This window comes from Gossypium hirsutum, chromosome D02, assembly GCF_007990345.1.
Source record: "Gossypium hirsutum isolate 1008001.06 chromosome D02, Gossypium_hirsutum_v2.1, whole genome shotgun sequence".
NCBI classification, from domain to species: Eukaryota; Viridiplantae; Streptophyta; class Magnoliopsida; order Malvales; family Malvaceae; genus Gossypium; species Gossypium hirsutum.
In genome coordinates this window covers 772,874-784,984 of record NC_053438.1, presented here as the reverse complement: position 1 = coordinate 784,984, position 12,111 = coordinate 772,874, and the positions used below count along the sequence as shown (strand labels likewise).

Here is a 12,111-nt window from a genome sequence, read left to right as displayed (position 1 = left end):
ATAGAGTTTCGACTCGACCCGATCATGAACAATTTTAACACAAAAAAATTTATCATTAACAATTGTGATTTATTTCGAGTCAAATCATTTCGAGCTTTACAATTTTTAAATTATTTTTATGTTTAAATCAATTTAAATTTTGATCACTTTACATTTGGATTCATATAAACTTTTATACTGATTTGGGTTTAAATTGTTTAGATCATTTTATATTTCTAAATCTACTCGAGTTTTTAAGTTTAAGTTATTTTGATTCAAGTCATATTTATTTTAAATTATTTATATTTTTTTATTATTTGTGTCGATTGTTGGAGTATTTTAAATTCAATTTATTATTTTAACATTAAATTAAATCAGATTCAAGCAATTATTTAATTAAGTTATATTTATTTAGAATTAATCAAAAAAAATAAATATAAAACAACATAGCTTTTAAATATAAAATAAAACTCTTTATACTTAAAATTTATAGCAGTTAAATTGATTTTTTTTTCTTTGGCCAAATTAAAACTTAACATCTTATGTATTACACTCTTAGATATTGGTTTAAAAAATTTACAAAAAAAAAAGTCAAAAGCCGGTAATAAATGGTACAATCATTATATGTAAATGTATAAAAATGTATAATTTAATAATACATATTTATATACTGAATCTGATCAATATTACTATACAAATATATATTATTTTATAATATTGATACAAATTGGTATCGTATTAATTATACGAATAACAGTACATCTTGATTTAATTTGATAAGGTTAAAAATATTCTAGTAAGCGTCCTATAAATAAAGTTTAAAATTGAGCATATTTTCATAAGGTTAAGTTGATATGTGAGCATGAGCGAATGTCATACATATAGATCGGTTATATTTCGAAGGAGTCAAAATTTAATTTAATTAGTGTTTTTACGACTATTTTTAAAAGATGAAATTTAATAAAATTGAGATTCGAATTGACATCCAAAAACTCCCCACAAAAACAACCGTCTTTAATTAATACCCACTCATCTCAGTCGATTTTATTCACAACCAATGACTAATTCTACTATATAATTTTATTTTCTATTCACATAGTTGGTATAGATCAAATTTAGTACACTTGATATATGCATAAAATTTCAAATAAATCCAACATATATATTATATCCATTGAAAATATTATATTTTAGTAAAAATAAAATTCTTGTATTAACCAATATAAATAGATACTTATTCATATGAACCGATACTTAACATACAAACTATAGAGTACAAACATATATAATCTAATACGTGTACATATTTTAGTAACGATACATACCGGTATCATAATGATTATATGAATAGTGATACAGCTTGATTTTGTTTGATAGAGATAAACTTGCAGGTGGAGCTCTAATACCCGAACCATCCTGCTCCGTCGTATCGTCTGCGAATGCCGACACATCTCCGACGAGTTTGAAACAGATTCTTCGAGTTTGTATTTGTTTAGGGAAATCAAAGAACATAGGTGTTCCCGGTTTGGTCTCTGGTAATCTATATTCCGCAATAGGTACCATCTTGGACCCCTTTCCTTCCTGCAAATATGTGGTAAGTTGTAGGAAATAGGGACAAACAAATGAAAGCAGGGTTAAGTTGAGATTGAATCTAATTGCAAGTGAATAGGTGGATTGTATTTTTGGAGAAATAACTTAATTGGTATTTTTATCGCTATCTTTAAAAGATGATATCTAATAAATTTGAAATTTGAATCTTAATATCTGCAATTCTTTTTTTAAAATCGAAAATACGAATAGTTTTTTCGTTAATCCTCACAATGAAAATTTCCCAAGTTAGTCAATGTGGCAACATTTGTAATAGGGCAGTCAATGACCTTAAGCACAGTTGACTAAATTAGTATTATTTCAGTCATAAGTCATGATATGAAACTATATCTCTATGATTAGAGATGACTGGAAGTTGAGTATAGCTTTGATTTTTTGGACTGGACTGAGTTGGTATAGTTTTGTTTTTTCGGGACGAGTTCAAAATAGGTAAATTAATATTTAATTTCAGGTTTCAGGTTGAGTCTAGGTCTGATATGTTGGGTATATTACGATTGGGGCGGGCAAAAAGCTACTCAACCCGCCCCGTTACTGTCTCAAAATTGACTATGGGCAAAGAGTTAGAGTTAGCAAAGTCCAAGACTTATGGAAAGTTGAAACTACTGTGACTTGCTAGATTCAGCTGCCAAGGAATCTTTCCATTGTCCGGTTTTCACTAAAAAGTGCATTCCTCTAGTAAAAAGAACGAGAATAAAGCTACGTTGGGAAAACCATGCCTAGTATATATCTCGATATGGGGTATGGAGATAGAATCCTCCAAATACTCTCCAAATACGTGAAAAACTTGAAAAGAATTGAACATACCATGTCGGACACATACACCCATTCATCAATTTCCATGTAAAATTTACAAGTACCATAAAGGCAGGTTTGAGAGATACCTGGATTGCAGATACTTGAATACATAAAACAGCTGGAGAGATATGCCTGTCCTCTAAGCTTGTTATTGATATATCCAAGATATCTGCATCTGAAGACGGTAAATGAGTTATTCGAGGCTTTATCGCATTGAAAGCATCCAGTTGGAATCCGGCAAGCAACGGTAAAGAAGGAGGCAGATACTGTTCTAAGACGAGATCATGGTACATTAGCCTCTCAGCCTCAATCGGAACCTAAAAGTGAACAAAGGATTAACAAAAGCAATGCACACACACAGAGAGTATGAACTTAGAGATCACTAAAGCACAATTACTACCTTGAATCTTAACTGCGGAGTTTGGTTCAACCGGTTTATATAATTTATTTGATCAGTACTTTGTGATGATCTAAGTCCTATCTCTTCGTTTGCAGGGCTTCCAGCTATCACGATTCGTTTGGCATGAAGGCATGGATCCCGTGGCATTGCTGCTTCGAAAGATCGAGTTTCTTGAGGAAAGGGAGTATCATCTAGAGACAAGAGATTAATGTCTTTATCAAAATTCACGGAGCTTGAACCAGGCCGCTGAAGGGGAAGGCTTAGTGTTATTTGAACAATGCGGCATCTAACAGGATTTGTGAAAGGAAATTTTATATGCCGAGGCAGCTTATTGTCTCTACCGGACTTTTCAGGTCCGTAAAATTCCGGTGAAGAGCTGATCAGAGACTGGACATCCCATTTTCCTATAAAGGACCTTTCTTCCCTCTCAAGTTTCTTGCTAACCCTGATTTGCACCTATGGAATAATAGGAGAAATTGAACCAAAATCAATCGCTAGACAAGAGGAAAAGAAACTCAAGGTGTATGACACATTGAGCAATGAAACAAGATCAACGCACGTTTAAACAGAACAAAAAGAAATGACAGGGAATGACTGAGCATAAAAGCATCAACCTCTATAGCACGAACACAACATGAATATACAAATGTGTTACTAAATTACTATCTTGCATTCTTTTATAAGAAAATTTTAGGGCAAAAATGATTTAGAATTTAATATTTGAGAATGAAAACAGCTTAAAGAAAGCATATCCAAGAATCATTCTAAGCCATGATAGCAATATCAAATTCATTTCTCAATTAGAGGTCTTTGGATAGGATATTAAAGAGGGGAATGGGGATTAATGGCCTTGGAGAGGGTTTATCCTATATTCCTATTGTAGCTCATTTCATATGTACTATAACAAAAACAAATAGATTCCTTGTTCATGTACTGTAACTAAAGCTCAACATTTCCACAGTAAAACATAAGAGAGAAAAGATACTAACTTAAGACGGCAACCAAAGTTCAACATTTGATCATAGATATTAATTTCAAGTTGCTTTTAAGAATGATACATGCACAAAAAAGGGTTTATTATGGATAGGATACTACTAGACCTTAGCCTTTAACAAGATAGAAGTATAGAAGGAAGAGTTACACTTACCATGGGAGCATCAGCTTCAGAATAACCACATGGACTTACAATCAATATGACTCCTTTGACATCCGAAAGTGTGTCAAGCACAATAACAAAATCAACAGAGGTAGTATTAAGGGGAGCCTTCCAATATGAATGCCATGATCCAGAATCCAGTGGAGTGAGTAATGACAAAAACGGTGCTGAATCTTTAGCTGTCTCAACCTACAGTTTTCTGGAAGTGGTTAGACCAAGCATGAAGCAACCTACAACTTATCCAGACATCACATCAATAGTAAAACAATGAACAAACATATCAAAGTAGAAGCCAAGGTTATACCGGGTGTAGAAAGCTGGCGAATGGGAACTCAGCAAGTGATTTCTCCCCAGAAAGTAATTGTTCCAAAACTTTAACACCTTGCTGATTACGATAGGGATGACTTCTGTCAGGAAGGCCATCCAGGAATGAGGATCCCATTACCTCATCCAAAGCCATATTGGCTGCACTATAGGCACGGGCTCTTCTTCGTGAGCTAATCAACACCCTAACATAGTCCAAGGCCAATGCATCAAGAATTATCTTATGACAGCACTTCTTGCAAATAGCAGTGTCCAGTATCACTGAATGATTTGCTGTACGATCAACTTGGCTACTATGACTTAACAAGCCATTACAGTTTGTTTCTTCCCGGATATAATTTTGCAGAAGAAGGGCTCCTCCCCCCGCACAACAAACTCGACAAGCCTTTCTCTTACATTGAGAACACATGAAAACAGACTCCGAGCCTTCTTTATATGACACCATCAAGGATGAAGATATGGTTGCCTTAGTCTTAACACGCACTTCACACATCCTACGAGAACAGCTCTCGCCTATTCTACTAATGTTCCAGAAATCTATAACATTATACTTGATCTTCCCAAGACCAATAGAACCAATCGTCTTGTCCTCAAGAGCATTTTGTCCAAGCAATGCAAGGATATTTGCAACCCTGTATAATCTGCCCATGTATGATTCATCAAGCAAAATATTTGGATTTACGCTAGCCTGATCTGTTCCAATAGACAACAAAGCTCTATCTCTTTCAGCTGCAGAAAGATTAAGCTGGAGACGTTCAATTTCCAATTTCATTGCTTCAAGGAAGTGTAAGTTTCTTTCCTGCAAAATTGGATAAATTGAATGGCAAGTTTTATATTCAATCAGGTCGACAATTGGCACCTAAAAATTGTATATTCGTCTATCTTAAGTGATCCAAATGATTATAATATGCATTATTTAATCCTCAAGATAAAAAAAAAAATACATGCATTCAGATCATGCAGCACTGAAAACGTTGAAAGCAATGTGGTACAATGAAATCCAAAAGAGGAAGAGGTGGAATATTCATAACATTTTGAACCTTAATTTAGAAGAGATACTGCTATTGAGATAAGCAGGGAACTGAAGCCCCTAGATATATCATCTTTAGCCTCACAGCAATGTTCCTAGGAATTTATCTCATTTTTTGTGCTAGTTGGGTTATGCTTCAAACAAACAGGGAGCTCATTGCTAATTGCAGAAAGGAAAAGCTAAAAATGACTGTGACCAAAAAAGGAAAAAAGAAAAACTCAGCACATCTCTTGCAGAGTTGATGACGAGGAGATACAGTGGAAACTTCAATTGAGCAGATCTTTCACATTAGAGACTAATTCTTGCTTAAGGGATTATTTTCAAGTTTAACTACTGATCATTTTACAGTATTTTTGGTTAAAAGTATTTTTCATCAGCAAAAGACTGTTTGGATGGGGAAAAGAGATGATCAGCCAAAATAGCAAAGTAACATCAAATAATGGAGTAGAGATCATTCCAAGTAAAAAATGTACGAGGATTCAGAGAACAAAAATTCAAAGCTCTATATCCTCACACTCCCTCATGTGCGTGCATATAAATTGAAACAACAAACCATTGAGCAAATCTATAATCAGAGATGACCTTCAATACAGATATGATAACTATGGGAATGTTATCCCATCATGTGCTTTCCATGACCAATTCTTATTTATCTTCTATTTGTGATATAGGATGTTGAATATATATAAATATTCATCTATAAACCCATTAATACACAAGAGCAATCACTTCATCAAGAAACAGGATTGATCAAAGGTGAAAAAAAGTAAATGGAGACAAGAAGGAACCATAAGTAGCACTCAGTTGACTCAGTGAGGACCAATTTAGTGTTTCATAGGAAACATATGAGGTCAAGGAACCATACAAGCAACAAGTAGTCACATACCATATTTGGCCCAGCAAGGGATTTTAGGCAATTTAAGTACTTCTCGGAACCATTCTCTTGAGGCTTACTATCCTGGGATGTAGAGGATTTACAATCTGTTTCAGGAACATGACAGCCACCAACAAAAGCTTGGTCGAGATCTGTAACTGGATAAGAAACAGGTTCAGAGGACAGGTCAGCAGGAGTTAAGAGGTCAAACCCTTTATAGGCAGCACCCTGCTTTGCTGATGCTGGGACAGCTTCATTGGATATACTAGTGCTAGAAAATGGGTTTGTGTCAGAACCAGACAAAGAAGGATTGGTTTCCTTTTGATATTTCGTTGCAAGCTCAGTTAGTTTGGCCCCACGCCCTTCATTAGCAAACACTTCATTCCAGGGGAGAGAAACTCCAAGGATTTCTACCTACATGCAGATGCCACACAGTTCAGCAGGCACACGTTTATTATAATTCCACAATGAGATGCAAACTTAGAACAATAGACATTAAGTACATCAAGCAACACATTTCTGCGGACTATTGTTACCTCACCAAGAGTTATAGGACTTCCAGAAGCAGCAGGATAAAATGTAAGTGCCACTATACGGGTAAGAAAGTCCAAATCTCCCTCTAATTCCTCAAAATCATACAATAATGATAAAGATGTATCTTCATTGGGAAGGTATGCACCAGCTCCAGTGACAGTCATGTCATCTGCACTAATTGGGCCTGTTAAGGGAATCAAAAGATTTGTCCCATTTCCACACTGGGGTATGAAAGCCCCCTGGCAACACAGTCAAAAATAAGATTAGAACACTAGTTGAATTCAAATAAATCAGAAAGTATGAAAAAAACCATGCTATTTTAGGGGAGGGAACTTTAGAGTAGTTTATATAAATTTCAAGGTAGACACTTTAAGCTACAATATGATAAGCCAAAGTAAACTGGGCAATTCGCAGAGGGCAACAATATAAGTGTACAAACCTCGACAACCAGTTTAAGCCCATCTAGGCTGCGCCCTGTTCTCACATCGACAGTTGAAGGATATGTTGAATCATCTGCACCATGTGAAACTGTGAGTAGCAGCTGACAGACATGGCAGGGTTCACAAAGATAGATAAAAACTTCAACAACATCAACGCCTTCAGGGCAAACCTGCAAATGCATTCCAATATAGAATAAAAACAACACAATAAAGAAGGGCATATCTCCCTGCAAATAACAATTGCTAAGTTGCATGGAATTTTCCTAGATGATGAAGAGGGAACTGTAAGTACCCAGATTAGATCCTTTTTCTTGAAACTCAGCAGACTATCTCCACCATTAGAGGTTTCAAACATGCCTCTGATTGGCTTAAGAAAGAAACCAGATGGACGAGAAAGTACCTGTGATGAGCAGCATGATAAGTAATGCGGGCTGATACAAATAAACAGCAAAATCACCTGTGACTTTCTTTCCAAATCGAAAATTGTTTTTAGACAAGAACAAAAACCCTTCATGATGAAACAAAATGTACACTTAAAAACAAAATCAAAATCTCTAATAAGTTAAAACTAATATTCCAAGTTAAAAGAACGCACAAGGTAACTCCGAATACTAAATCCATGTACTAACATATTGGCTTATTGTCTTCATATAACCAATTAGCGCCAAAAGTAGCTGACAAGGTAGCAATGAGTTTGGTTTCAGCAATAGAGTTTAGTATCCAAGGCCATTTTCAATTTTTTTGAAAAATTCCTTTTACCTATATAAGGTCAAGCTAAATATATAATAAAGAAGAGGCATATGAAGTAAAAGAAAAACCAAACATGTACTGCAATCTCAGGACAGCACAGGACTATCATCATGGTCAGATTGTAACAATAACCTGAAAATCCAGACATGCACTAGAATTACCTACTTGCAAAGGTTGAATTGGAACGGATGGAAGATGCTTGAAAAGCCTTATTCCAAGGAACATCTCTAACTGCTTTTGACGTGAACTATCCACAACTGCGTTTTTATATCTCCTTTGAAGAGTGATTTTCATATTTTGTGCAGCAGAAAACTGCTTGAATTTTCCTGCTTCTTCATTGAATATATTTAGAATATGGCTATGCATGGCTTTGGAACCTGTATATAGTATTGCATGGATATCACCAGCAAGCAGGAAAAGATCTGCTAGCTGAGATACAGGTGATAGAATTGTTGATCTCTTGAACTTGTCAAATGTCATTTCAAATCTCTTCCATGGTTTATCTGGACATGGATGATTCCACGTTGTGGCCCTCGTATTGTGATCAATATAGTAAGTTTTCCCTGTTGTTGCATCAGATCGTTTCTCCCAACCACGTGGGAGTGGTGCAGTATAGCCATCATAGTTCTTAACTGACTGGTATCCATTTGCCAAATCATTATCAAGAGATAACTGTAGTCGCTGACACTGCTCCACAAACACTTGCAGTGACCCGAAGTAACTAGCAGCATTGGTTCTATCCAAAGAATCTGCACAATTGAAACGAAACACGCCATTTTGATGGTATCTTAAGCAGAAAGCCCCTTCAAAGTCATCATTGTAGATGATTTCACCTCTGCAATCCTTAAGGTGCTGTCGCGATGGCAGATAATCACCTTCAGAAATGCCTATAGCCAGTGTGGGCGCCTTTAAAAGTTTCCATAATTCTTCAATTGTTTGTTGTTCACCTTGTAACTTTATCCGAGCATGCCAATCATAATTCATCAAATGAATTCGGGTACAAGGAAGTTTGCCAGTGGATTTAATATGGTTCAATGATTCCTCAAAATGCTGAACTAAAATGCGTTCAGACTTTCCTTCACCATTTCGAAGCAAGTTGATACATGCAATTGGAACGAAAGCATTTTTGCTCTGATTTTCCCCAGTATCACCATCTAAGGTACGAGTATCATATCGTTTACTTAATCTTTGATAATACTGTAGACTTCCTTTATAAGGATGCCGATCTGAAACATATATTTCTGCTTCAGCAGCAGTGATCTTTAGTTCTGCACCCCACCAGATCGGAATTGTGCCCCGTCGCCAAGTGAATGTGTTAAAAGGTACACTCTGATCAGTCCTTTTAGGCACCCATACAAGTTGTTCACACTCTACTTCATTCCCTATGAATATGAACATTCTTGATAAGTTACAAGTAAAACATGCAATACCAAACTGTGATGAAAATTTATGATAAAGTTAACAATGCAAAATGAAATGAAAAACAAGTTAATTTAAACAAAAATAAAGAAACTTAGATCTACATGACATGACATGACATGACATGACATACAATACAAATCCTGAGTGATACGAGATGCAGTCGGATGGAGACACTAGAAAAGAAGGTTTACCTTCAGGTTATACACATCTTGAACTCATTTTTTTGTTTCCATTCCAGTTGCTCAAAATAGCTTACATAGATCAGGGGTATTGTCATTAAGAGATTCCAAAACCAGTTATGTTGCATAAAGCTGAAAACATTTACAAATGAAGCTCTAACAAAAGGTGCCATGCCACTTCTCATGCATGCTACTTATGTGGATAACTAATCATCATTGTAACCCAAAGAAACAATATAGCTATGCACTGTAAGCTATTGTCAATCTCCTCCTAGTTTGAAATACAAAAAGCTGACCGAAAAGGAAAAAGAAAATAGTTACAATAAGAGAATGCGTTGATTAACCATAGCTAACTATTTGTATAAAAGAAAAAAAAAATTCCTCATGATAACCAACAACTGGAAAGGTTCTAAGAGAATGGGTCTGTTTTAAGACAGATTATCTTACCTGTGCTGAAACATGAATTTATGCCCCTAGCCAAGTATCGAGTACCAGGATGCAGCCTGCTTCGACGAGCTATGAGAGCCACAACACCTGCCTGACCTGAACTAACAAAACTTCGACTTTCTGCAAAACCCTATACATTAATATAAAGTAAGAAGTATCAAAATATCAAGTAAATCTAATACATCATAGCATTGTGTCGTAAACAATGATAAACCATTATTAAAGTAGTAGATTAGGCAGAAAATGTAAGAAAAGACAAGTTAGACTATCCAAACACAGGCTACAAGGACTAAAAGGGGAGTGTAAACAACTAGAGATGAGAAAAAAACTTTAAAAGGATTTTAGGACATAGTCATAAGATTGTAACTTCTTAAGAAAACAAAAGAAGCAAGCAAACTAGCATTAAAATAAAGATACCGAGTATGAAGCAAAACCTGTAGAAGAATAACACAGTGCTGCTTCAACCCAGTGTTTTTAAAAGGCATTGAAAGCCATCCATTCCAAACAAATTCATTATCAGGACTAAGCACAGGCATCCGACTTGGAAAAGGTCGAGTAAGATCTCTTGTCTCACTAAAGTAGTGCTTCCCATCAATGTCTAGCTCAGTCAATTCTTGTATATTCTTTACTTCCCCTCTACCCTGTGGTTGAGGATTATGAAGTGGTATTTTGATCCATTGAGACTCTATGACTGTAGACGCACATCCCCCACCAGGCAAAGAGGGAATGGTATCAGCTAATCTTGTAGCAACAAGAAGTAACCCATAACTTCCCAAAGCAGCATAGCCCAATATTGCCTTGGCATGGATTTTACTCTTACATAACCAGGGTGATCCATTGGTAAGATAATCTAAAGCTTTTTTCTCTGACTTAAAAACATCTAAACCAAATTTCCCATGATAACGAAGCACCCCTGTTGTTGGATCAACATAAATCACCTGAGTGTCAATCCTAGTAGACAAGCTAACAACAATATAAACTTCACCAGGATCCACCCCAACCACAACAATTGATGTGTTTCTTGAACCACCGACTACAAGTAAAAATAAACACAATCAACTAAACCAATCACTAAAAACACGATTAAATCAGCGCAATAAATACATAAATGTTATCACCTGGTGATTCCATGCGCTCTTAAAATGAAACTACTAGCTTAAAACTTCCTGAAAATCCACAATTTTTAGTATCCATAAAGGAGAAATTCAATAGCCTGTTCAAAAACACACTAAGCCACAAATTATAAAAAAGGAAAAAGTCAGTTTCTTACGTGAACAAATTGTGGAACTCTGTCAAATAACCAATAAATCCATCAAAATGCAAAATCAATTACAACGATCAATAAATTGATTAAATATAAAGAATAAATAAATTCACTAAATCAAGATCACAAGATTCAGAATTTCTCATTCCTAACATCAAAAGCATGCCAAAAAAAAAAACACGAAAAAAAGTGAGATTAAGAAACAAGGAAATACTTGAGCTAAAACTAAGACCGCTTGATTCATGTTCTTCTATAACAATCTCAATTCAAAGAATGCATTGAAAATAAAAATTATGCAATAAAATTACTTCTCATAATTAATGAAATATAAAATTAAATTTGAAAAGTAAAAGATGAACTTAGCGGAAAGTTAGAGCATCCAGCATCGCAGAGAAAAAAGCGCGGGGAAAATCAAAAAATGCCGGAGAAATGTTTAAACAGTAACCAAAAAAGGATTAAAGATTCTCTACGGTCGTATGCACGAGTCTTATCCAATGATATATGGCCATGTATTTAACCAATTTTTATTTGGTTTAAATTATGTTATTAATCCTTACATTATATGTAAATTATAGATTTTGTTTTTATATTTTTGTTAAGTCCATTTTAACCCTCTATACATTTTGAGTTTTAAAATTTCGGTCTCAATGAAACAATAATTGTTGAATTCATTAAATTTTATTTTTAAATTTTGATACAACAAACGTATTATTATAAATGAAATGTCACGTCAAATTATTATTATTATTATTTATTATTATGCATAAAAAATTTAATAAATATTATTTAAGTCAAGATTAAATTTTTGAAAATTTGAAAAGTATAGAAATAAAAAATAATTCAATTGAAAAATATGAATTAAATTTATAACTTTTCACACAATGCAAGTCTAATAATAAAATTCAACCA

The 12,111-nt window shown here is 34.6% G+C and overlaps 1 protein-coding gene across 2 annotated transcripts; it reads right to left on the bottom strand.

Moving 5' to 3' along the window:
- Positions 1-1,167: 1,167 nt before the first annotated feature.
- LOC107903192 (probable phosphoinositide phosphatase SAC9) lies at positions 1,168-11,602 on the bottom strand. Of its 2 annotated transcripts, none has more exons than XM_041087937.1 (14): positions 11,209-11,602; positions 11,057-11,104; positions 10,373-10,971; positions 9,939-10,068; positions 8,056-9,272; positions 7,433-7,540; positions 7,140-7,310; positions 6,703-6,939; positions 6,179-6,580; positions 4,243-5,061; positions 3,930-4,127; positions 2,783-3,238; positions 2,469-2,699; positions 1,168-1,560 (listed from the first exon to the last, which is right to left on the bottom strand). In XM_041087937.1, the coding sequence occupies exons 2-14, from the start codon at positions 11,067-11,069 to the stop codon at positions 1,288-1,290; spliced, it is 4,854 nt and encodes a 1,617-aa protein (XP_040943871.1). In that variant the 5' UTR covers positions 11,070-11,104; positions 11,209-11,602; the 3' UTR covers positions 1,168-1,287. The 2 variants fall into 2 exon arrangements, with proteins under 2 accessions (XP_040943871.1, XP_040943870.1); XM_041087936.1 differs by having other exon boundaries at positions 11,057-11,166; positions 11,417-11,602.
- Between the last annotated feature and the right edge of the window lie 509 nt (positions 11,603-12,111).